This window comes from Hoplias malabaricus, chromosome 13, assembly GCF_029633855.1.
Source record: "Hoplias malabaricus isolate fHopMal1 chromosome 13, fHopMal1.hap1, whole genome shotgun sequence".
Classification (NCBI taxonomy): domain Eukaryota; kingdom Metazoa; phylum Chordata; class Actinopteri; order Characiformes; family Erythrinidae; genus Hoplias; species Hoplias malabaricus.
The window spans coordinates 39217672-39245388 of NC_089812.1; the positions used below are offsets into that span (position 1 = coordinate 39217672).

General features: G+C 42.0%; 1 protein-coding gene across 2 annotated transcripts; it reads left to right on the plus strand.

Moving 5' to 3' along the window:
* Positions 1-438: 438 nt before the first annotated feature.
* wizb (WIZ zinc finger b) lies at positions 439-26261 on the plus strand. Of its 2 annotated transcripts, XM_066641872.1 has the most exons (17): positions 439-622; positions 2017-2165; positions 2741-2918; positions 3165-3249; positions 3500-3645; positions 3792-5315; positions 8059-8514; positions 8844-9206; positions 13762-13896; positions 15310-15888; positions 16902-17378; positions 17753-18271; positions 18554-19090; positions 21259-21470; positions 21664-21949; positions 22105-22270; positions 22957-26261. In XM_066641872.1, exons 2-17 carry the CDS (start codon positions 2064-2066, stop codon positions 23306-23308), a joined length of 6117 nt encoding a protein of 2038 aa, XP_066497969.1. In that variant the 5' UTR covers positions 439-622; positions 2017-2063; the 3' UTR covers positions 23309-26261. The 2 variants fall into 2 exon arrangements, with proteins under 2 accessions (XP_066497969.1, XP_066497970.1); XM_066641873.1 differs by lacking the exon at positions 439-622 and having other exon boundaries at positions 995-2165.
* The last annotated feature ends 1456 nt before the right edge of the window (positions 26262-27717 follow it).

Sequence of the window (27717 nt, forward strand, 5' to 3'; positions counted from 1 at the left end):
AATTTAAAAGCTTTAGGGCTGTTTTATTATTTTTTTATTATTATTATATTATTATTATTATAACTTCCATAAATGTATGTTCTGACAGGAACAATGGACCGGGCAGTGAATTTTACGTTTTGAAAACGAGAGGTTTTTAGGGGCCTGACCTGCGCCTGCAGACGTTAGACGTCTGTTAAAAGTTTGAGTGTGTTTGGAGTTTTAAAATGTGTTACACCTTTGGTAAAACGTACGTTAAACGTCTGAGCTACAGTTAGTTTTCCTGGTAACACACAGGGTAGAGTGGCAGGCTCGTTCTCTCTCTCTCTCTCTCAGAGAATGTAAGACCTCCAGGGTTAACTGTAACTCGTCCCCCTCCCCGTCAACGTCACCATCGCAGCCGTGGCGTCCCTCCGAAGCAACAACATGGAGTCCGGACCGCTGTGCGCGAGCTCCGCCACTTAGCTCCCGGCTCACAGTGCCGCAAACACTCGCACACACGCTCCGCGGAGAAGCCGGAGACTCCACCGAGCCCCACTGCGGCGCTTTCCCGGACACTTCCCCGAGGACGGACATGCAGAGCCGCATAGTGTAGCTCGGACGGAGCTCGTTCCGTATTGGGCTCCAGCAGCAGGCCGTTTCGGTGAGTGTTGCACAATTTTATGGTGTGCCCCCCCCCCCGTCCGCTCCTATGGGCTCTGTTTAACATTCACACCGTGTTGTCCGTTTCTTTCTGGACCGAGGCTATTGTAGCACACCCTCATTAACCTCAACCCTAGCTCTCCATCATCGTCATCATCTTCTTCCTCAGCGAGAAGAGCGCTACCTCCACATCGTTCGTCATCACAAGGACGGCGCTAATTTTACCGAATCCAGACCAGACATGTTGAAATAGGTCAGACGCACGCGCCCAGACTGCAGCGCGCAGGTGCTGCGAATCAGACATTTCACACTTCTTTAGCTCGGTGTTCAGGTGACACGGGCACGCGCACTGAAACGGGGCGGATGGGCCACGGTGGTCGCTAAATTTAAACGCGTCAACTTGCTTCAAAGTGTCCTTCTTTATGCGCGCCGTCCACTCAAACGCGGGTTCGGTGCTCATCAGTGCCGAATATTTTTTTTGAGGGGGGAAATACATCTAATTGAGATTTTCCTGCACAGTCCTTTGGCTCTGGTTTATACTGATGAATTTAAAGCCGTGCATTATCAGTTTAAAAGTTTGCATCTGACCGATGCTAAAGTGCAGAACTTCGAGTTTCAGTCTCAGTGGAGTTGTTTTTGTCTTTGTACTTAAACCATTCCTTTTAGAGATTGTATACAGTGCTGGGGAATACTAAAGGCCAAGGTTCCTCTAAGATATTTTATACAAATGACCACAAGCCTCATGTTTTGGTGCAGAATTCCAGCAAATCCACTTTTTCTGTCTTGAGGTTGAGCACTGAATGCAGTGAGCCAGACTGTCAGAAGTGGGTGTGTTGTTCTGTACACAGCACCTATGTGTTTGTTTACTTCTGACTGGTCTAACTCATCCCCACGGCAGCTCACGAGCTCTGTTTTACTAGGTTAAAATTCCTCTCCTGCAACGTACTAAGTCCTCATGGGAAATTAGTTTTTAGTTTAGTCTCATGCTTAATCTGGCTCTGGGATAGGGGCCTTAAAGCTCCGTCATTCATTCATTGTCTGTAACCGCTTATCCAGTTCAGAGCCCCTGTTTGTACAGAGGCTACCTGGACGGTGTCACACATTCACTCACACATGGACCAGAACCATAGCACCCAGAGGAAACCCACATGAACACAGGGAGGACACAACAAACCCCTCATAGCGGCTTGAACCCATAACCCCAGAACCCTGGAGCTGTGTGACAGTGACAGTTACGCAACTGTGCCGCCCTTAATTATACTACACTTATAATATACACCTCTCAAAGCTCAAACTCTTTCAGCTTTTTATTTCAGCCCTACTCTTTATCCCATTAGTTCATAGAAGAAGCATTCCCAACCTTTGTGTGTGTTTAATGTACATGAATTTGTCCAGAAAAAAAAACTATGTAGGTGACGTGCAGTAGAGCGACGTGCCGGACCATGGAGCCTGGAGTAGGTCCTCTACCCAGTATGGATCCCCTTGATTCAGCATCGATTAGTGGACCATCAGCTTCCCCAACTCCACTTAACAACAGCTTGTTGGTATGAGGTTGAACACTAACTTTTACATCTGTCTTCTTCTCTTTCATATTTGAGACAGTGCACATTACTAAAGATTGTAGCACCTTAAGTAGACACAGTTAGACATTCATTCGTAAATACTGCTAGCTTTGATCATGTGGTTCAGCATTGCTAATATGCTAAAATGCCTGGGCAGTAAGACAGTATTTTTATTGCACTGAGATCATTTTTCACAGTGAGGGTTTGAGACATATTTGGACTTTGTCAGAACAAAGACCAGCTGCATATTTCATTACAAAGAGAACAGAACCGAGAAACCAACCTGGTATTTTCACAGTATTTTGGAACATATTTGAATGAAGGAAAATAATATTCTTTTTGCCAAATCGTGTTGTTCAAAGAAAGGAGTTGGATTAGGTTGTTTATAGGCTGTCTATTTTCTATGATGCTTTGTATTGCATTTTTGCATTGCAGTATCACACTGTCCCAATGCATCGTTAAATCCCTGGTGTTGTGAAAAGTTTCGTGATGTGTTTTTTTGTGTTATATTGGCCACCCCTAATAGCTAACTCTGACTGTTATTAACACCCACATAGGGGGGATTTTCACAAGGTGGCGGTCTGGATAGATGTCATGGAGAAGGGGATACTGGGCTTCAGAGAAGCCTCCTCTCCAGGATTGAACCCTTCGGAACCAGTCAGAGAAAACCTCGATCCTCAGCCTTCCCTTCATCTCTAACATGGGACTCAGACTCTGAGAAAGAAACATTCGATGGTAATTTTTCACTATGTTCCTCTCTATAATGAGGAGCCTAGGATGTGCTTTGCTTGTTTATTTTCATGTTTGTTAATGTGATATAACAGAGCTTACTCATCCTGAACTTAAGTAGTTTTTAGGCTAATGTATGTATTTCTGTTGTGTGTTTCTTGAAACAGTGTGTTGTAAATTTAGCGTTTGGTCTGCTTTAATATGTTAAGTCACTTGGGTGCTGTTTGTGTTGTTTTCAATGTTGTGCATCAGAAGAGGAGCTTCAACACTTTTCCAATCCCCATGGCCTAGCGGCTCACAGTCCAGGAAGTCCTACCTGTGGAGAGGAGCAAGACAGGTGAGATGAAGTTGAACAGATATTTTTTACGTGTAACCGATACTAAAGGCACATGACAGAAGTCTTTGGACATAGAGATTGTATGGATAAATGCAATCTGAATGTGAGCAGTTGAACACATTCAAATAAGAGACATAGCTTAGTCAAATAAGATTAAAATAAAAGAAATGATGGAAAAAACAGGTCAAACATGTCATATGTTTGATTTTATATTGAAATACTCATCTGCACACCCTTTTCTAACGTGCAGAGTTGACTGTGGGGGTTACCAAACAACAGAGACGTCCAAGAACTTACTTTCTGAGAAGGACTTGACAAGCACTCTGGAGACGAGAGATCAAGGAATTGATGAAACATACGGAGAGCCCAGGACGACACAGTCCAGCATCAAGCAACGTGAGAGTTGGAAGGAGTTGGAAGCTGTTTTGTAACTGCTTTTGTTTTTGAGGAAAAAAAGTATATAATTAAAATGTATAATTTAGAACAGCAATATATGGATTCTACAAACATTTTAATGATTTAATATTCCGTCTTGTTTACAGTGGAAAAAGAAATAGATAGTGGTGTGCCCGACCAGGCTGGGCCAATTTTCTCAGACACAAATCCAAAGGAGGGAAACCAAAAAGAGGAAGAAGCTGTGAAAAGGTTTGATCACAGGAAGCAGGAGAAGAAGGTTCCTGAACGGGATGTATATACCTTCCCTGGAGATTCAGACCCTGAAAGCCCACCTCCAGGCCCCTGGGCACACTGCACCTTTATCCAGCGTAGAAGAAAGAAGAGGGCTTTACTGAGACCTTTCTCCGGATTGAATCCCTGGCAACGCACAACTGGAACCAGCCGGAAGACCAGGTTAACTCCTACAAGGGCAAAGAGTCGCACTACAGTTGTGAACGATGAAGCCGGGGTGTTTGAGTTTAAGGAAGAAGAGGAAGAGAAAGTCCAGGAGAGCGAGAGGCCTCAAGCAGTCAGAGGCGAACTTTGCCAGGATATTTTCACCTGTGTGGAATGTAGCATTTACTTCAAAAGACGAGCACATCTGCGAGAGCACATGCGAGAGCATGCTCCAGACGGTGGGAAAAAGGGGCAGCGCGGTGAAGAGGGTGCAAGTAGGAGAAGAGCCAAAAAGACTGGGTTTGAGTGTATGGAGTGTGGTCAGGAGTTCTCCGACAGGCTGGTGTTGGTGGATCACCACAGACGGCATCAGGAGTCACGTAAAAAGATCTTGGAAGAGATAGGAAAGCTGAATGAGGGAGGAAAAAGCACAGTGGTGCAAGCTAGTCGCAGAAAGCCCAGGCGTACAACCACTAAAGAACCTCCCATGGTCTGTGGCCAGTTTGTCTGTCTTAAGTGTAACTACAGTTCGGATGTGCCTCAAGAGCTTGCAGATCATGCTAAGACTCATACAACTCGATCGAAGGCTGGTGTCCATCGAGCCTCGCCCCGTTTCCAGCCAAAGTCACGCAAAAAAGCACAGACTTGGCCTTCTAGGACTGATGCCTCAAGCCTGGCCACCACACTTCCCAGCGAAAGGTACCCCACAAGGGCCTCGGTGCAAGCAATGGAGAAACAGGCTGATGTTGATAACACTCAGCCCAGTGCCTGTGATCCAGTGACAGAGAATGAGGGTAACCCCCTTCTTGGGCCTAGCCATGATCACATTGTCCCTGCACCTCCAGCGGAACCTACAGACCAGCCGGAGGTAGCAAGTGCCCAAACTGATGCTGCTCCAACTGCAGCTCCATGCCTAGACAAGGAATCTGTGTCAACTCAGGTTGAGCAGGTAGAGGAGAATATCCCAAAGCCCCAGTGTTCTGCACCAGTAAATGCAAAGGGTGCACAGAGACGCAGGGCGGTCGCGTTCAAGAATTCAGCTAATCGACGCTCAAAGCGAGTTGTGAGGGATTCAATGGGCCGAACACGAGCAAGCAGCAGACTGGATCCTCGGCCTACTGACACTAATGACGCAAAGAACCAGAACCAAAACACTGAGATGACAAAACTGGACCAAAAAGAAGCTGTACCACTACCAGAGCTAGAGGCTGATTCAGAGCTGACCACCAAAATAGGTATGTAGACTGTAAGATTGTTTAAGCCAAAGAGCTCACAGTTATACAGTGGGGAAAATAAGTATTTGATACACTGTGGATTTTGTATCTGTTTTCCCATTTTACAAAGAATTTTTATCGTAGGTAATACACAACTGTGAGTGACAGAATCTAAGAAAAATTTTTTTAGAAAATCACGCTGTATGATTTTTAAAGAATTAATTTGCATTTTATTGCATGAAAAAAAGTGTTTGATACAATAGAAAAACAGAAGGTAATATTTGGTACAGAAACCTTTGTTTGCAATCACAGAGGTCAGACGTTTTCTGTGGTTTTTGACCAAGTTTACACACACACTGCAGCAGGGATTGTTGCCCACTTCTCCATACAGATCTTGTCCAAAACATTTTGGGGCAGTCGCTGGGCAACATTGAGTTTCAGCTCCCTCCATGGATTTTCTATTGGGTTCAGGTCTGGAGACGAGCTAGGCCACTCCAGGACCTTGAAACGCTTCTTACAGAGCCACTCCTTAGTTGCCCTGGCTGTGTGTTTCGGGTCACTGTCGTGCTGGATGACCCAGCCACGACCCATCTTCAGTGCTCTTACTGAGGGAAGGAGGTTGTTAGCCAAAATCTCGTGATACATGACCCCATCCATCCTCCCTTCAATACGGTGCGATCGTCCTGTCCCCTTCGCAGAAAAGCACCCCCAAAACATGATGTTTCCACCCCAATGCTTCACGGTTGGGACGGTGTCCTTGGGTTGTACTCATCCTCCTCCTTCCTCCAAACACGGCGAGTGGAGTTGATACCAAAAAGCTCTATTTTGGTCTCATCTGACCACATGACTTCTCCCATGCCTCCTCTGGATCATCCAGATGGTCATTGGCGAACTTCAAACGAGGGCTGGACATTTGCTGGCGTGAGCAGGGGGACCTTACGTGCCCTGCAGGATTTTAATCAATGACGGCATAGTGTGTTACTAACAGTTATATTTGAGACTGTGGTACCAGGTCCTCCCAGTTCTGGGCTGATTCCTGACCTTTCTCAGAATCATCCTTAACCCACGAGGTGAGATCTTGCACAGAGCCCCAGACAGAGGAAGACCGAGAGTCGTCTTGTGTTTCGTCCATTCTATAATAACTGCGGCAACAGCTGTTGCCTTCTCACCGAGCTGCTGCCTATCGTCCTTGTGCAGGTCTACAATTGTTTTTTTTTTTTTTTGTTTTTTTTTCTCGTCCCTGGTGTCTTTAGGCAGCTCTTCTGGTCTTGGGATGGTGGAGAGGTTGGGGTATGATTGATTGTGTGGACAGGTGTGTTTTATACAGGTAACGAGTTCAAACAGGTGCAATTAATACAGGTAATACAGATAAAACCTGCAAAAATCAGCAGTTTATCAAATACTTAATTTCCCCACTGTATGTAGTTTTTTTTAAACTCATTTCATTGTTTTGTCAAAGATTTTAAAAAAAATTAAACTTACACTAATGATTTTTAAATTTTTTGTTATTCATAGCATACTGTGTATTTGGCATATTTGTACAGAAAATATGTTTTATTATTGAAAAAACTTTCAATAATTATTTGAAGATATATATTTAAATTTGCACATTGATCATCAGATTTGTTTGTATAAGGTTCAACTAAAAAAGTCAGTGGTCCGCAAGACCAATTATTAGAAGAGTGTCTTACAACACTGGCCGTAAATTTTAGGGTAAAGCCAGGTTTATATGGACAACAATATAAAAATGCATTTATCAGTAAACAATTTATTCACCTCAAGTGGATATATGCATCTTTTATAATTAATAGAAGGTCGCAAAAAAAATTCCCTGGTTCCTATTCACTTTGCTGTGTCAGACTGAGTCTATTATTTCTCTTAACTGATAATTACAGTGAGAAATGGCAATTGCAAAGGAAATGTGTGAAAGGTTACGAGCTTAAAAGCAGACCAATTAAGATTGAAAATGCCTTTAGGTATGAACTAGTACAAACTATATAAACAAGCAAGCACCCTGCTGAGGTAACGTAGCATTTATTTTTTTGTCAAGCAATGACTTTAATGGAGTTTACATGTCATGTGGCAGCATATTCCAGACCGTTTCCAAGAATTCAAATGCAAATTTCAAAATGCTAATTAAATTGTGGGGCGGCACGGTGGTGCAGCAGGTAGGTGTCGCAGTCACACAGCTCCAGGGGCCTGGAGGTTGTGGGTTCGATTCCCGCTCCGGGTGACTGTCTGTGAGGAGTTGGTGTGTTCTCCCCGTGTCCGCGTGGGTTTCCTCCGGGTGCTCCGGTTTCCTCCCACAGTCCAAAAACACACGTTGGTAGGTGGATTGGCGACTCAAAGTGTCCGTAGGTGTGAGTGAATGTGTGTGTGTCTGTGTTGCCCTGTGAAGGACTGGCGCCCCCTCCAGGGTGTATTCCCGCCTTGCGCCCAATGATTCCAGGTAGGCTCTGGACCCACCTCGACCCTGAATTGGATAAGCGGTTACAGATAATGGATGAATAATTAAATTGTGTATTTACAATTGCATTTCCTATGCGAGTGTGCGTTATTTAAGACATCATTCAAATTCAGATTCATTATATATCTGTGTACAATGGCTGCCAAATTTAAAATGGAAAAGCCAAGTCTTTTTGACATCACATTTTCACGTTTCACTCATTTGCAAAAATTTTGAAATAAGTCTGGAATATGCCGCCAAAACCTCACTTTCCTCTCTACTCTTCACACTAATGCTTACCAATTTTTTTTTCTGTAGAAGAGTCCCCTGTTGAGACCTCAGACCTCACACCTTCTCCTCAACCAAAGACCAGTGAGGAGTCAAAAGAAGACAGAAATGACGAGACTCCACTGGAAACGTGTGGTGAAAATACCACTGATGCACAAAATGACGATCATGCTGATGATGATGATGATGATGAGGATAATGACAATGACATTGATGAAGAGGAACAGGAGGCTGTTTTTAATCGTCTTCTTGATGCCTTAACTGAAGAGGATGACGAGGAAGACGAGGAGGGGGTTTCGTTAAAAAGTGTGGGAAGGAAGTGCCCCTACTGTTCAGACCGTTTCGATAATGGAATCGGATTGGCCAATCATATTAGAGGTCACCTCAATAGAGTTGGAGTCAGCTACAATGTTAGACACTTCATATCCCCAGAAGAGGTAAATGCCATTGAGAAGAAGTTCTCCTACCAAAAGAAGAAGAAAAAAGGTGAGGATAGTCATTTAGTATTGTCAACAACATGTGTTAGGGAAGAATAAAATGACTTCAGATTAATTTAAAAGGATATTACTGAAATGGAAATAACATGCACATCACAACAATTATCATTTTTAATGATAGTTCCCCAATTCCAATCCTATTGATTTCCATGTGCGCTCAAGGTTTGCCTAACAATTATTTATCAGCTCAAATAGAAGTAGGAAATTGCCTGTATGTCAGAGTGACGAAAATACAAAATGATGCTCTACAGGGTGGGAGGGGCTTTAGGGCTGGAGTTGTTCCAGCTTCAGTCTCTCTGATACTATTCTTGATTCCAGTTGCCAACTTTGATCCAGAAACCTTCAGTGTGATGCGCTGTGAGTTCTGCAGCGCTGGCTTTGACACTAGGGCTGGCCTCTCCAGCCACGCCCGAGCCCATCTCAGAGATTTTGGCATCACTAACTGGGAGGTCACAGTCTCCCCAATCAACGTCCTCCGAGAGCTGTTCTCCAAGCGTCCAGATCTTGCTCTATCCACCCCTCCTTTTACCTCTGAAGAGCAAATACGTGACCCAGATAAAGAGAAAGTGGAGCCTGTCTCAGGACAGGATGAAACGGGTGGAACATCAGAAGCAACGCCGCAGGCACCCAAATCTCCTACTCAGCCTTGGAAAGAGGAACATAATGAAAGTGAACCTGAGGGTGAGTGATATGGGATTTTTCCTCCGTGTGCATGTCTAGTTTCAGAGGTTTTGTGTGAGTGACTGTGCTTGAAGTTTGAGTCGTTTCGATTTCAGTCTTACTTGATCCTTTAACAAATTTTACGAGTGATCAGACTCTTTAAACTCTTTGTAAAGGGACACTCTGGCTAAAGTGAAGCCTCCCATTAAACGTGATTACTTGTAGTACCATTACAGGATGCAGTATTCCTGATATACTGATGCTACTTTTGACAGTGGGAGGCCTGGCATTTTGAACTGAACACCCCCATGTCCACTCTGCTTTAGTTAGTACTCTCCCTGAAGCTGGATGTCATATCTGGATTGAAATGCCCCTATATCAGTAACTTTATCAGCATGCAATTTATTTATCACATGTTTGGGAAATGTATGCTAGGAATGGTAGCTACATCAGATATGTGACAAATCACTAACAATAACACAATTTCTAATGATTTAAATGACAATGTTTCAGAACGCATCGTTTCTTTAGATGATTATGACGTAATTTAAGGTTTGTGCATATTTATAATTGTTGTGAATGAAAGTGGGATGTTGGAATGGACGTGTGGTTCAGAGTCAGAAGAAGAGCGACACCAGAAGAGTCTTGTGCAGCAGAGGGAGTTGTGCTAGTTTTTCAGGCAAAGAACGCAGTGTCCTTTTCTTCATGCAGTGTCTCGACGCATATAAATTGATGTCTGGCATTCAATATTTCGCTTTAGTCTCCGCCTTTACCGGATTGGTCACGCCTCGGCTAGCCGGTTTTTTTGCGTGTGTGCCCCCGCGGGGCAAAATGGCTGCTTCCACCTCCCTGCAGACACAAACAAAGAGTGAAATAGAGTGAGTGGAGGTACCGTAACGCCAGGGCCGCTGTTGAGCGGCGGTTGAAGTGTCAGTGTGGGCTCGAAGGAGCCGAGTCCGAGCCGTTGGAGCCCCGGCTCGGTGTCCTCCTCTCACCGCTGCAGTGACACAGCTCACAGCCCAGAGACAGAGAGTCTCCGGGAAAACACACATGAGTGTGTGAGAGTGTTTGGAGTCTGGCTTCTTCACTGAAGACTGAGCCAGACAGGGGCGACAAAGTGAGTCATATTTCAGCACAGTTTTATTCTCTTGTCGACTCTCCACGATCTTTGGGTGAAAACTAACTGTTTCTGGCGCTCGGAGGAACAACGCCGTTGGGCTTTGGCACACTCTGCATATCAAAACGACGTCGAAAATGGCTTTAAACTTCAAAGAAGACGTAATTGTCAGCTGTGTTTAGAAAAATGTTTATATTTTCTCCAATCCAAACCGTTAGGATAAAAACGGTCAAACCTTAATCCAACGGTAATGACCTGTACCTACGGACACCAAGTTTCGGGAGGAATTTACTGCCGTTGCTTTAAGCCACGTAAAGCATTTCTCAAGGCAATATTTCAGTAACTCCCACAGTACGTGTCCGAAAAGCTGAAATGCAGACGGCGTTAGCTGTTTCGCCTTCTCTGTCAGATATTCGCCGTCAGTTTTTCTGAGAGGAATCTCTAGTTTTCCTGCTTCGCCGTTTAATCTCTTGTTGTGTTTTAAAATGCCGTTGGTCCGTTGGTCATCGTACGCTTTCCCTTCAACTTCTGGAAAGTCTCAGACGAGTTTTCTGTTTCTAAAGTCATATTTCACACCTTTCGTCACGAAATCACCAGTTTAATTCATACCTTTCTGGAAGTGTAGGGGCTTGACACCAACGTATATTAAGTATGGTCAAAATGAGAGGGAGAAAATGATGGACGGTGCTCGATTATTGAATCATCAAAAAACGACAAACTTGAAGTCCACTGAGAATTTGGAGGCCTGAGATTAGCATTTTAAACAGTCAAGCTAATCTGTTACATAGCAATATGGCTTCATTAAGACTTTACAGAGCCTTTATTACTGTTTGCCAAGAAATTATTAAAGAAAGAAATGCAACCTGAACTCAGTTATGCAAAAAAATAATCAGTTCTATGCAGAAAGGCAGCTTAAGTCCCTGGGCATGAGCATGAAAGTCAGTGGAGATGTGTTCTGTGGTTTAATGAGTCCACGTTTCAGCTTGATTTTGGGAAAATGGATGTTGGATTCTTTATACAAATGATAAAAAGGGGGCATCCAGACTATTATCAGGGAAAAGTGTAAAGGCCTACATCTATGGCAAGCCGTTTTAGCCTAAAATGACACAAGCGATACAAGGCCTAATTCTGTTTTTATTGGTAAAACTATAAATGTTACTAATAAAAATGAATTTGTTATTAGTAAAATTGAGAATTATAGATGTCTACAATTCAGTTCTCACTAGTAAATATTGTATTTTCACTAGTAAAAGAGATTTTTACTAGTAAGTATTGGAGAGCTCTCTTTAAAAAGAGATATCAAAAATTACATTCTTACTAATAAAAATGTACATTAGAGGTCCGTTATGAAATCATTACTCGTTCAAAAATAATTATTACTAATATAAATGGAGTTGTGGCTAGTAATAAATGCAGTTTGAGAGTTCTACAACTCTATTATTACGAGTCAAAACTCATATTCATCATATGCTAATGTGAGGCTAGCACGCCTCTTCATCCTATCTTTAGACTACATTTCAATACAAGGGTCACTCATGGTGAGTTTAAATTATTTAGTGGGTAGAGTATTGTGTATTGAGTATTTTTTGTTTTGCTTTGTGGTTTTTTTTTTTGTCTTGTGTTTAACTTTTTTGTTTTATATAATTCAGTTTCTGAGCTGCTCTGTGTAGCAGTCTGTTGTTTAGCAGGTGCTCCGTCGCTAATATCCTTCTTGGCACCAACAAAAAGGTGGTGTTCCCAGAGCTTTCTAATCATTCTCGTACAACAGCAATGGCACTTAGAACCCTGCTGAAAGTGTCAAAAAGTTCCTCCCCAGAGATCCTTCTAAACTGACACACTCCGTCCATGATCTCTCGCCCAGCACTCGTCTCACACGGACACCACCAGACTTTTCCAGCCTAAGTCCCTGACATAAATATGCATAAGATGCAAATACATAATGAACCCTCCATGATAGAACGCTCTAAAACATAATTCTGACTAGTAAGAATCAGAATTGTAGATCCCTTAATCTATATTTTAGAGCTCCATAACATAATTAGAGATATGTGTAAAACTATTCAGAATTATAATTGTTGATTTCACCATCAACATTATTACTAGATCTATTTAAATTTCTGTTATTAAAAATATAATTACAGATATCTACAATTTCATTTTTACTAAGAATTCTAGTTTTAGATATCAATAATGTTATTCTTACTAGTCAAAACTGATTTGTAGATATCTACATTTACATTTTAGCATTACAAAAATGTAATTTTTGATATCAATTAAATTTTCACTAATAAAAATTATTTCTTGATATCAAAAATTAAATTTTAAAAATTACATTTGTGGTATCAAGAACTAAATTGTTATTAGTAAAAATTAAATTTTATATATCAAGGATTAATTTTTTTTAGTAGTAAAAATGTTTCCCCCATTAAAATGAATGGGGAAACTCTTGAATTACATTAATTACATTTTTACTAGTAGTGACAATTGAAATCTTAATAGTAAGATTTAAATTCTTACTAGCGATAAGAATTACTAGTGATTCTGACTAGTGTGTTTTTTTTTTTTTTAACTAGTAACAATTGAATTTTCACATGTGCAAATTGAATTCTTGAAATCAAGAAAAAGTTATTAAAAGCTAAAATGACTTGCCATATTTTAGAGCTCTGAAACCTTATATATCTCTAACATATTTTTACTAGTAAAAACTTAATTCGAGAGCTCTTAAATTGGCATTTTTACTAGTCAGAATTCAATTATGGATATGTGGACCAGGAATTTTTACTAGTTAGAATTACATTGTAGATATCTAAAGTTATATTTGTAATAGTAAAAATATAATTGCAGATATTTCTAATTGGAGTTTTTACGAGTAAAAATGTTATTGCGGATATGAGAGGGTGAAATTCATTGCAAGTTAATGGAGAATTATGACTAGTCAGATTTACGTTAAAAATATGTCCTCTGGCAATGTGACTAGTCAAAATTTAATTATGGATATGTAGGTCTGTATTCTTACAAGTAAAAATGTCGTTAGAGAGATCTTGAATTAGAGTTCTTACGAGGAAAAATGGAGTTCATATATAAATTACCATTTGATATGGATACATGAACTGCGAAATGCTGCCCCCTTCCTGAAAGACATTTGGTTCTTTTTATTATTTTTTTTTAATGCATCGCACACATCAATTTTTTAAATTACTTTTTTATTTGTAGAATAGAGTCAAGTTGATCTCTTCTGTGTACATTTCGAGAGAATTAACAAATTACATCTTTTTTTATTGCATTTTACAAAAAGACTTTTCTACACTGCAATAAAGGGTAGTCTAAATGGTTAACAAATGTAAAACTTTTTTTTTTAATGTCCTGACATTGAATTTGAAGATTTATACAGACATTAACAGTTACCTACGCTGACTTTGGTTTGACCTGGTTAATTATATATATGTATTTTTTTTTCAGGTGGTGACGAGAAAGGGGAAGAGAGAGATGTAAAGATGCCACTTTTGGACAATTTCACATCGAGCCCAGGCTCAAACAGCCCTTTCTCTTTACAACCAGAGAGCGCTACTCCAGCAGAAGAGATGGAGATCAAGAGTGAGCTAGCTTTGGCGTTAATTTAGTGCATGTCATTGTGATATTTTTAAATGAACGCACTTAAATATGAAATAACATTAAGATAGTGTTCATAAGTTTCTTACGTCTTTATAATCTTATTTATCTGTCCTTACACTTGTGGGCTCAGGCAGTTTAAGAAATAAAAACCTATGCAACACTACACTACTAACTACTTACTGATGTCATATTAATAATACTTACTATTTAACACAATACTTAATATAGCTGAATAATTATAAGAAATTCTCACCAGATGTTGATAACAACCCGTCCAATCCACACATGCAACGAAATCAAACCATATATGTCCATAAATGAAGTTGTGTAATAATGAGGAATGAAAGTAAAAAGGGAAAAAAGTATTGAACACATTACTGAAATTTATTTAATACTTCGTACGTCTTTGTGGGTGATGACAGCTTCAAGATGCCTCCTATATGGAGAAACTATCCATCCATTGTTTGTAAGCGTTTATCCAGTTCAGGGTTGCGGTGAGTCCAGAGCCTACCCAGAATCACTGGGCGCAAGGTGGTTCTTCACAGGGAGAGAGACACTCACATATTCACTCACACCTATGGACACATTCTCATCCGACCAGACTCTATTCCCCCGGTGTTTCACAGGCTCGTCTAAATGTTGCTGAGCAAATTTTAAATGCGCTTCAACATGCTTTTCTTCAGCGATGAAGTCTTGCGTGGTGAGTGTGCGTAGAGGCCATGGCAGTTGAGTGCATTACTTATTGTTTTCTTTGAAACCATTGTACCTGCTGATTCCAGATCTTTCTGTAGCTCTCCACAAGTGGTCCTTGACTCTTGGACTCTGCTGATAATTCTTTCCACTCCTCTGTCTGAAACCTTGCAGGGAGCACCTTGTCGTGGCTGTTTTATAGTTCTTTCCACTTCTGGATTATGACCCCAACAGTGTTCACTTGGAACCTTCAGATGTTTAGAAATTCTTCTGTAACCAGCGCCATCAGTGAGTTTTGCAACAATAAGGTCGTGAAGGTCTTGAGAGAGCTCACTGGTTTTAACATCACGAGATGTTTCTTGTGTAGGATCTTGGTAATGAGATACTTTTTACTAGGCCATCAGTTCAACCCGCTGATATTAATTTGCACTGAGTGACAGGATTGTACTTCTCTTTCATGTGTTTAGTATTTATCCCTGTGTCATTTCTCATTATTTCACATAACTTCATTAATGGACTCTCTCTCTCCTTGCATGTGTTAATTTGATGGGTTGTTACCCACAGATGGTAAGATGTCCTGTTATAAGTTGTTTGCAGCTTTCTAAATATCATGATATATATGATGCTTTTTGAAAATATATATAAAAAGTTCTAAATTGCTCACCCTTAAATGATTGAGGATTTACACACTGTTTTCCTCTTCAGGCTCTGGTTTGCTGAAATGTGAGGTTTGCAGTGCTGTTTTTGAGACGCGACGTGGTTTGTCCAGCCACGCCCGCTCACACCTGCGCCAGCTAGGCGTTGGCACATCTGAGAGCAGTGGAGCACCCATAGATCTCCTCTATCAGATCACTAAGGAACGGACAGCTGACTCCCAGCCACCTGACACTCCCTCCTCATGCCATCCACCTCCATCACCCAAAAAAGGTCTTCCCTCACCCGAACCTGCACTAAGCCCTAAGACAGATGAGGTGTTTGAAGACGAATCACAGGACATTAAGCCCCCTCTTCCTCTATCTGTCTTGAGCAGTGTAGTGAAAGTCCCCCCTTCTCCTACCAGCCCCTCTCCATGTGGTTCTCTGCCCTCCTCACCGTTTGGAAAGTCTCGTTCTCCATCTCCATCTCCTGTGCTGAGAAAAGCCCCTATATCATCCCTGCTCCCGGTGTCTTCCCCTCTACGCTCTCAGGAGCATAAAACCATGTGTAGGGTCCAAACCACTGCCCTCTCCACTCCACCGAGACCCTTCTGGGCTCCGCAGGACACAGATGCCCCTCTCAATCTCAGTAAGACATTTTTATATTCATTTCAGACATGCACAGTAACCCAGAACGTTACCTGTAGGGAGCAGTACCTGTGAATACAAATTTCTGAACAATCGGTATTAGACTTATTATTAACACTAGACTTCATAGTGAATTAAGGCTGTGCCTCAATCACAAACTACACATGCACTGCCCCATGTCTAAACATGTGGACATTTCCTGTTGTGAAAACGCTTCTGACAACAGATAATCTCCAGTTGTACACTACATGTGTGAAAGGGCAATTCCAGGAAATGTTTGGACCTGATACTCCACATCTGAGAAGTTCATATCTGTGCAATAATTTTTTTTAAAAATATGCAATGAAATAAAATGTTATATAAATAGTTTAGTGTATGTTTCACAAAGCCAGAATGTCTCATCTGTGATTTGTTTATTGGCTTATATTTAAAAGCACAGTTTGCATGTTTATTTTTTAAGTAATGCAGTAATTAGCTGTTTGTTTAAATTGAAACTTTGTGTAAAAATAATTTTCTTAGAATAGACTGACTGTTTGTCAAAAAGAGAGGAAAACTAATCTGGTTTAATGCTATGTATAAAAACCATTTATAAAGGATGAGCAGATATAATGGTACTTGATACTGATTATTATTTTTATGTCTGTCTAATCTTATTAAACCTCAGGAAGACTAAATATCAGTATGCATGAGGTGTACAGGAAAATGTATCTACGCATTTATAGCCCCCATTCAGTTGTGATTTAGTAGTGATTATGTAATCCTTGAACCCTATTAAAATTATTTATTAGTGTGAAGGCTTGGAACTCTACTAACTATTATGGATTATTTTACAGCCTTTCATTTACATGATTGTTATGAGTGAGGACCCACTTACAGGCATTTAGGGTTTAAAGGATTGTGCTGAGGTAATTTTTGGTGTCTTTACTCGTGTCTCTCTGGTCCCCCTGTATTTCTATCCCTCACACACTTTCTCTCCCATGTCTTTTACCATTGGTTCTCCTCTCTGCTTCATAGCAATGGAAGCGGACCCTGACAAAGACATCATATGCAAGTTATGTGGCGCGTGGTTTGAGACACGTAAGGGCTTGTCGAGCCATGCTCGGGCCCACCTCCGCCACTTTGGAGTGGAGTATTCCGAGTCCAAGGGATCTCCCATCGACCTTCTCAACAGACTTATTCTCACAGATGACTTCAAACACAGAGCAAATTCCTTACTCCCCGACAGCCCAGAGGACCTCAGAGTCCGGAGCTCTGGAGTTACAACCCCATCTGCATCCACATCCACTACTTCAGCCTCCAAGAGGCCTCTTCTACCCAACACTCTCCTCTACAAAACCTCAGCAGTAGGCAATGGTGTGGGTTCCAATGCTACCTCTTCTTCCTCTTCCTCTGCTACACACTCCTTGTTGGCTCCGCCTACCAAGAAGTCAAAACCCTCCCCCCAGCAAGTCTTCCGATTGAGTGGCAGGGAGCTGATGCCCATTCCTATTGGTGACTACAGCCATGTGTTTTTTTTTTTTGTTTTTTTTCTACCTACGCAAACTTAGCCAATCCATACTCTGGCCATGAGTACATTCTTTAAATTTATCAAAGCAACTGTCGCAAAGTTGGACAGGTTTTACAGAACAGTTACAAAAATCACAGTCAGCCTATAGTGTGATTGGATGTTTGGACAGGTTGCTTTTGACATATTGTAAGTCACTTTGCTTGCTGTTGCTGTGCTGCAAAAAGTCATTCAGCTGCATCAGCAAACACAGTTGTGAACAGCTTTGTTTCTGGTTCTAAAAACCTTCAAGTTTCAATATTAATTAACACAACAGCAATGCTTTTATGAAATGACAGTCTTTCTTTTCTGTTTCTTGTAGCTGAACCAATGAAAGACGTGGGCTGTGAGTTCTGTGGTGAGCTTTTTGAGAACCGCAAGGGCCTCTCGAGCCACGCCCGCTCTCACCTGCGACAGCTGGGCATTACTGAGTGGTCTGTAAACGGCTCACCCATCGACACACTGCGAGAGCTTATAGCTCGTCGAGGTCTGCCTTGTGTCATGCCCCTAAAACCAATGAAATCGCCCTCCTCCTCTCCAGGTCCGGGACCCCCTCGAAATGCCCACCAATGCTCTTCACCGCCAGGAGGCGTCCTTGGTCGTATGCCTTTCCATTACCCTCAATCATCTAGCCAGCACCAACCCACTGCTAGCAAGCTGCCTGCCTCAGCTTCTGCCATCAACTCCTCCTCCACAGTAGTAATGGTCAAACCTAAGCCAGAACCTGAGCAAGTGGAAGTGACACTTACTGAAGCAGGGATAGAAGGACATGAAGGTTATGACTCTGAGACTCTACATTCCAGATGGAGCAGCTCCGACAATGTTCATCCCATCAATTTGGGTAAGATAAACGTAGAAGAATAAATTTAATAATACACCCTTTAGTAACATTAAATCTGGTGTTTGGAAAAAAAAAAAATAACAATTTCTTCTGTAGGTTTATAGTTAACTCATATGGACTTGCTAATGTAAATGTAAGGGTATGACGTATTGTTTTATTTTGTTTGTTGTTGTTGTGTTTCATTTCCCTGTACATTTTGAATATAGGAAAAGCTGAGTGATTCTTTCAGATGGTAGAATAAAATTCCAGAATTTTTCGTTTCTTTCTCTGTTACTCCCCCAGTCATGACTCAAGAGAGGGAACCCTCACGTGATATCCGCTGTGAGTTCTGTGGCGAGTTCTTCGAGAACCGCAAAGGCCTCTCCAGCCATGCTCGCTCCCACCTGCGTCATATGGGCATCACTGAGTGGTCTGTGAATGGCTCACCCATTGATACTCTGTGGGAGATCATGAGGAAGCAGGGCACCACACCTGCATCTGTTGTGCTAAGAGTGAAGGAAGAGCCAGGACAGGAAAGCAGCCAGTCCTGGGATAGTCAGGGCTATCAGTCTCCCAAAGTCTCCCGCAAGTCACCCCTCAATATGCTTCACTCTGGATCACGACTCCATAAGCATGGATTAGGGGCCACAGGGTTGTCCACCACACCCCCTGCAGGAAAGTTTTTTGGTATGGCGCCACTTGGGAAGAGAGTGCAGGCGTCTGAAGGGCACCTTGGTGAAAGATCACATCCGGTCCAGTCCAAAACTTTCTCTCCTCCACCACAGGACTTCCCGTTTAAGGCCAAAGCATCCACAGACAAGCACGGAGTAGGCCACATGGGTAAGAGTGTGCTTTTATATCTAAATACCTCTTATTTGTTTAAATATGTTGTAAAAAAATGAAGGTAAAGTTTTCTAAAACAAACAAACAAAAAAAAAAAACTGGTGAGAGATTGATAACATTTACAGAATTTAGCTGGTTTACATAAGTTGTTGTGAAAATTAGCCTATAGATTTGAAACTGTCTGAAACACGTGTTAAATAAAAGGTTCTACATTTTCACTGCAACTGTCATGTCATACGATTCCTTCACTAATTTAGTGCCACCCTCTGAAACCTGATTATGACTGGGGTCATGCAAACCTTTATTTTTTTGTACAATGTACAATTCTCATGATGGTGGAGTAGGGAACTCTTAACCACTCCACTGCAGAAAATCGTCTCGCAACTAATGCGGTTAACACGTCATGCATGAAAGAAAAAAAAAATCAAATACTGTGAAGTCGATATAATATTGAAAAATACCATGATATAGAATTTTGGTCATAACGCCCAGCACTAACACAGACCTATGGACAATTTTAAGTCGCCTGTCCACCTAGCAATGTGTGTGTTTTGGACTGTGGGAGGAAACCCACGCGGACACAGGGAGAACACAACACACTCCTCACAGACAGTTACCCGGAGGAAACCCACGCAGACACAGGGAGAACACAACACACTCCTCACAGACAGTTACCCGGAGGAAACCCACGCAGACACAGGGAGAACACAACACACTCCTCACAGACAGTTACCCGGAGGAAACCCACGCAGACACAGGGAGAACACAACACACTCCTCACAGACAGTTACCCGGAGGAAACCCACGCAGACACAGGGAGAACACAACACACTCCTCACAGACAGTCACCCGGAGCGGGACTCGAACCCATAGCTTCCAGGTCCCTGGAGTTGTGTGACTGCGACACCTACCTGCTGCGCCCTGAAATCAACTTAACTTTTTAATGATATTGTAATTTATTGAGGATCACCTGTAAATATATTTCCAACACAGTCTTGCAATGTGGAGGCATCACACACTGATGTTCCCATAGCCATGGGCGACATTTGAAGCTTATGTCAAGGGGGGGCAAGACATCTCAGCCAACACCATTAAAATAAAATACATATAATAAGACTGACAAAATGCAAGACAGGCAAAACAAAAAGACTGATCAGCTGTGGGTCTGTACTCGAGCCAGATGTAAATTTAAACCATTCTTTCCTAGTCTTTCGACCATCCTTTATTGAGAGTGAGCCATATCAACCAATAATTTCACTTCCAGTAAAGTTCAGAGGGTTTACTATGCATGTCGCCCATGCCCATAGGTATCAGCCAGCATACTTTTAATAAATATAGGAATGTGTGCACTCGGTGCAGCATCCAAACCAGACTCTGGAAAACCATTCTACAGAAATGACAAAAGCAGGAGAGTAGTGAATAAATTAAAGTTTACTTTTATACAATTTAATTGAGCATCACATGGTGCAGTATTACACCACACGTCTTCTGAAAACCTCAAATTGCTCCATGTGGTTTTTGCTGTAGTTTGGGTCATTCCAGTTCAGTGTTGCTTGGGTCCTGTGACCATGGCTACTGGTTATCTATAAAGTGTGTATCTGAAGCAGAGCTTCACAACATGTAGTTTAGATTCTGGAGTGGTGCACTTAAGTGTATCTATGAGTCTCTTCATCTTGTGCTTACCCATGTTTCTGTACTCCATATCATAACATGGATCTCCACAGAAGATCTACCCACTATTTGCAATATATACTTTTTTTTAAAAGACCCGTTTGCTCATCCTGTTTTCTCTAAAAACATTCAGTTTCAGACATTTATTTTCCTCTGAACACTGAACAACATGCTCGTATATCTGCTTAAAAAATTCTCCTTGATAGCTCCCACATTCTCCTCCATCTTCTAGTTGTAGTCACAAAATGTGAAAAGAATGAAAGGGACAATAGCATGCTGAGTACACACGTAGAACAAGGTCAGTAAAATAAATGCCTCAACAAAAGCAGAACCACAATATATGACCAAAACATTGTGGTGTGCCTGTCTGTTCACATTCCACAAATCAATATTAATGGATTTCTTGCTATAATTTGCCACATTTAAATCATTTAAGGTCTCCATTTAAGATTTTTAAGGCTGTTCTGATGGATAATTTCTATGCTCTTCCATAGATGCCAGCTGTGAGCTGTGTGGTTTTTTCTTTGAGAACCGGAAAGCACTGGCCAGCCATGCTCGCGCCCATTTGCGGCAGTTTGGTGTGACAGAATGGTGTGTGAATGGTTCACCTATTGAGACACTGAGTGCCTGGATGCGCAGCAGACCACAAACAGTAGCTGAGATACACCGCAGTTACCTCCAGGGTGGACGCAGTGCCCCAAAGAAGGTACTTGGTGCAACTGAATACTGTAAAGTTCATGTTTGTTGTCTTTTAGGAATGGTTTATGTCATTTATTCCTATGTTGTAATAGAGATTAACAGATCTGTAGTTGGTTTCTATAGTTCTTGAGTGCTTTTTAAGTCCAAAAGTGTTTATGAGCCTAAAGCAACCTTGTAATTTCCTGCCGTTTTTCTTTTAGAGGAGCAACACTTCTCTCTCACCATCCTCTGAGACTGATCCCACAGCTCACGCATCTCAGAAGCCTTCAGCAACCCAGTGGGCATCCCTGACGTTGTCCCAGGGGAGGGCCGTTAGACGGGACGCCATGAACAGCTCATGGAGGTCCTCGTCACAGGCAGCGGATGTAAAAAGCGGAACGGGTGCCTCCTCTAGGCATGGTGTCAGTACACAGGGCGGGGGACATCAGAGTACACTTCCGCATGCCCAAGTGGCACGTAGTGAACTTAACGTCCGTGTGCCACGGGGTAAGAGCTTACCCTTAATAAACCTATTCCTCTTTCATTTGTTGATTACTTATTTAATTATTTGGAAAACGCCTCATCTTTAACTTAATTCTCCAATACTCATATGTCTAACAGGTGTCTAATAGTACTGTGTTTTTAATGGCCTTTTATTCTAGGCATTGAGCGGCGGCCTCTAAAACACCCATCACATACTGATGGAGGGGAAAGAGATAACTGTCCCCCAAAACCCCCCCGTACCAGTACTGTACCTGCCCTTGTGCCAAAGCCTCCGTCTACCCCCCTTGTCAAGCTTGTGGGTAAAATCTATTCCCTCAAGTGCCGGTAAGTTGTACCTTTAGTCATTTTCATGCCTTTTTAAATACAGGGGTTGGACAATGAAAGTGAAACACCTGGTTTTAGACCACAGTAATGTATTAGTGTGGTGTAGGGCCTCCTTTTGCGGCCGATACAGCGTCAGTTGGTCTTGGGAATGACATACACAAGTCCTGCACAGTGGTCAGAGGGATTTGAAGCCGTTCTTCTTGCAGGATAGTGGCCAGGTCTCTACGTGATGCTGCTGGAGGAAAACGTTTCCTGACTCGCTCCTCCAAAGTGGCTCAATAATATTTAGATCTGGTGACTGTGCAGGCCATGGGAGATGTTCACCTTCACTTTCATGTTCATCAAACCAGTCTTTCACCAGTCTCGCTGTGTGTATTGGTGCGTTGTCGTCCTGATACACGGCACCGCCTTCAGGACAGTGTTTGAACCATTGGATGCACATGGTCTTACTGGTGCAGTGTGCAGTTAATGAAGATTGTCCACCAGGCTGCTCCAGTTTAGCCATGACACCTCCCACACTACAATGACAGGTGTTTCACTTTCATTGTCTAAACTCTGTATATATTGCTCTTTTTAAAAAAAAACACTACAGAACTGTCTCCTATGGGTTTGTAAATGCCTGAAGCTGAGAAAGGAGACACGCCATATGGCAAGTGAGAAACATGCTGATGTTCGTCTCGTCTTAGGTTCTGTGATGTGGAGTTCCATGGCCCTCTCTCAGTGCAGGAGGATTGGATCAGGCACCTGCAGCAACACATTCTTAATCTCAACTACAACAAGCCAGCTTCCACTGTAAACAACACACCTGCCAAAACTGACACAGCTGCTCCTCTAACCCAAGTCTCAGTTACTACCTCCTCCTCCTCCACCACCACCACTACCACAGCTCTAAATCCCACATCGCCCATCACTCTTAACCCCACACCTGCCTCTACTCCAACGCCCGCACCTACTCCAACCCCAACCTCAACAGCGCCCTCAGTGGCCAGTCTTGGAATTCCAGCCACAGCAGAATCAGTTTATACTGCTGCCACATAATACATGTCGTGTTGCCTTCTTTTCTTGCCTTCCTTATCCTTCATCCTATCTGCACTTCCGGACAGACTGTTACAGATTGGTCTTTAAAAACGTTTTTCTGTCATTATAAAACATCTTTCAGACACATTTTGCCAACCACCCACTCATTCTAACCCACTTATAATGCAGCAGTAAAGGTAGAGTGAGGCTTGAGATGGGCCAGTTGCCATGACAATTTCAGTTTTTCTGGCCAACAAAATATAAAGCCACCAGTCAAGTGCAAGAGGGTCAGGAATTCTTCATGTTTAAGCTGTTATATTTTGAAAAGTATTATTTGTATAATCAGACACTGACAGTTCTGAGCTGATATGGAGACATATGGAGTGTGTATGGTAACTAACTTCTGTAAACTTGCAGTCTTTGCCCTATGAATGGTTCTTATGGTAGCTCAGTGGGCACTTTAAGAATGTATGGAATTAATTCTCCATACCTTGTTGTACTTAATTTCTATAGTACTGATCCAAACAGTCAAAACTATCGTATAGTTAGGGATATTTAGAGGCACAAATATGAAAACACATTTTTGTGTTTGTCCAAATTAGTTGTAGCACTTTTTTCTTGAATGGCTTTGTTGTGAAGCACTTAAACGTTAGGCCAAGCCTTTAACCCTGGATGGTTCTGGCAATTAGGCGCCCATTCAAATGGTTAACGCAGTCGTGCCATAAAGGAAGCATGAACTGACACTGCCGACAAACCGTTGTTAAAATTTTGGGATCTCTTGGCACCTTACTGGATCTTATTTAAGAATGAGATCTAATTTAGGTCACTTTTATTTTTTTTTCTTGAAACACGCCTTTGATAATGTCCTCATGAGCCTAGTTCCCACATTTGACCATATTTCTGTCAGATTTTTCTTTGTTTTCCCCCCTTTGCTTTTCTTTCAAAGAATTCTAAATTCTCTGAAGAGTTTATTGTACTATTTGTATCCTTTCGATTTATGTATTTATTTTATTCTTTTTTTGGATCAAGAGGGTCTGAGATAAGCTACATAAACATAGACTGATCTAATCAAAATTTAACTCACAAGTAGCTATAGTTCATTTGCAAGAGGTCTATCTGGCCTTTGCAGAAGTTCTGACTACTGTTTTCTGGTTTCTTGAAGCTCAAGACTTCCACTTTACTGTAGTACCAACATGGAATGGTACCCACATAAGCTAGAACATATTCTAGAACTCTGTTCATCTTAGATTGCCGTTTGCACATTAGTTTGCTGCACCCCAGCTATGAGACCAGACCCAAGCATTGAAGCAGCTCTATTGCCTCTTCCAGTTTTAAAATTATTATTATTATTTTTTTTTTTTTTTCAAGAAATTGCCTTGGATTCATTGGATGGGAACTGGGCCTAAATGTTGGACTCTAAAACACAGATTTTATTGGGATGCAGTTAAACTGTCTTATTTATTTCCTGCCTTGACTAAAACACAAACTTCTGTGCTAATTTATTGCACTTTTGAATGTCGTAAATTGAACTGTTTTGGCTACAGGACAAGAATGTCTCGCATGAGGGCAATGAGTTGATGCACTTTTACCAGAGGTTGGATAGGGAAGTGTGTGTGTGTGTGTTTGTGAGTGCGCATGCATGCCCTTACAGGTCAGTAGTGGTTACCTGTGTATGCCCTCACCATGTAGTGGTAATCTCTGACCCTGTATAGGTTTGAAGTTGTTTTTTTTACAGCACACTAGTATCATGTATGCCAAGAAGTTGGCTGCATCGCATCCATCCGCCTGTGGCAGAACGTGCCAAAGAGTCAGTCTGCCTCCAAACATTTGACATGGGGCAATCTCATTGGATAAAACTATCCAGTGCAAGCCCCTGATTGGAGGAAGAGAACGTTTCCTTCATTCGGTCCTTCCAAGTTGACGGAATTGTGGACATCGCATACCAGTAGAGAAGCTGCTTTGAGCTGCTTAGATGAACTACGTCACTGCATATAGCAGACGAGAGCACCGCAAAAGTGTGGTGTGCTGGGTCTTAAACGTTTGAACATTGAGAGTCACTGGTCGGTCCAAGGAGCAACTACACATCCTGCTGATATGAAGGACAGTCATAACTATGTAGCTTCACGTTGCTTTAGTTGAAAATCCATATCTACAAAGTGGAGCAATAACAGCATGGTCCATGTGACATACTTTGGGGGTTTGTATCAATGTTCATTGCATTTCTTTGACTGTTACAACTTGCAGTATTCCTGTGGAGATTATAGGCCAATATATTATGTAATTAAGAAACAGTAGAGGGAAAAAAAACAAGTACAAGTAAGTATCAAGTTTGAAATGTGACCTTGATTCATTTATCGTGAATTTATTGCAACTTTTTAATGCTGTGTATTTTTTTATTGCCATTTGTGTTTCTGTACTTGCAGTCAAACATAAGTGAAATAGATAAGTGTTATTTTTTATTATGTTAGATTCTCTTAAGGTAAAATACATTGGTGCTCATGAGGTCAAATGGATACGAATGGATTTTTAACAGCGGAGCTGTTCGACGCTTAGATCTGCAACAATCCTTAAGTGCGAGGACTTTATAAATTGCATCTTAAGGGGGGCTGTAATGCACAATACGACGAAACGTTACCGGTTGTTGGCAGGCAGTGTCTGCACGGAGCATTTACAACTCCCCTTTTAAGATTTCTTCAGCTGGTTTGACTGGCAGAAGGAGCGAGTGTTTGTGTGTGTGAGTGGTGAAAGAGAATGAGGAAGTAGAGAATGCTACGCTGCCATGGAAGAACTACTGTGCACAAGCTTTCGAAGGATTCGTGTGAATCAAGAAATCATTAAATGTGATCTGAAACGTACAGTAGCGCGAGTCGCATCGTTTCTGCTATTTGTTAAATATACAATGTTCTCAAGTATTGGGACCTCAAAGTCAAAAGTTCTGCTGTATGCATAAGCTCTTTGAATTAAAGGCGATCAAACAATGTAAGACAGAAGTGTAGAATGTTACCTGTTATTTTTGGGTGCTTTTGAAGTGTGATCACCTTCTGAATACTTCCTAGAAATACCATTCTGGGTTTATTACTTATCCAGTTAAAACAGCCTTGAAGAACAAGTCATTTTTCAACTGCAAACAAATAGTTAAGACACTTGTGTAAATAAATATTATATAACACACACACATTTCCCACCTACAAAGAATGGAGAGGTCTAATTTTTATCTCAATTTAACTCAAAGTTTCAGCTCCCTCCATGGATTTTCTATTGGGTTCAGGTCTGGAGACGAGCTAGGCCACTCCAGGACCTTGAAACACTTCTTACAGAGCCACTCCTTAGTTGCCCTGGCTGTGTGTTTCGGGTCACTGTCGTGCTGGATGACCCAGCCACGACCCATCTTCAGTGCTCTTACTGAGGGAAGGAGGTTGTTAGCCAAAATCTCGTGATACATGACCCCATCCATCCTCCCTTCAATACGGTGCGATCGTCCTGTCCCCTTCGCAGAAAAGCACCCCCAAAACATGATGTTTCCACCCCAATGCTTCACGGTTGGGACGGTGTCCTTGGGTTGTACTCATCCTCCTCCTTCCTCCAAACACGGCGAGTGGAGTTGATACCAAAAAGCTCTATTTTGGTCTCATCTGACCACATGACTTCTCCCATGCCTCCTCTGGATCATCCAGATGGTCATTGGCGAACTTCAAACGAGGGCTGGACATTTGCTGGCGTGAGCAGGGGGACCTTACGTGCCCTGCAGGATTTTAATCAATGACGGCATAGTGTGTTACTAACAGTTATATTTGAGACTGTGGTACCAGGTCCTCCCAGTTCTGGGCTGATTCCTGATCTTTCTCAGAATCATCCTTAACCCACGAGGTGAGATCTTGCACAGAGCCCCAGACAGAGGAAGACTGAGAGTCGTCTTGTGTTTCGTCCATTTTCTAATAACTGCGGCAACAGCTGTTGCCTTCTCACCGAGCTGCTGTCTATCGTGCTGTAGCCCATCCCAGACTTCCTTATCCTTAGACAGTGCAGGTCTACAGTTTTTATTTGTCCCTGGTGTCTTTAGGCAGCTCTTCTGGTCTTGGGATGGTGGAGAGTTTGGGGTGTAATTGATTGTGTGGACAGGTGTGTTTTATACAGGTAACGAGTTCAAACGGGTGCAATTAATACAGGTAATTAGTGTAGAAAAGGAGGGCTTCTTAAAGGCTAAGCAGCAGCTCTATGAAAGTGTTAAACAGATAAATACAGTGGTTGAGTTCCTAACTTGTGTTTATTGAGAGTCAGAAAACATGTTATTTCTTACTAATTGAAGGAATAAGGTTTAAAAGACCGTTCCCCCCCCCAGCGGTGTTGGGAAACTCTAATAGGCGTCTTGCCTGTGACGTAGATGGTGGACAACAACTCTAGAAGCTGCACTTAATTTAATGCAAAATGAT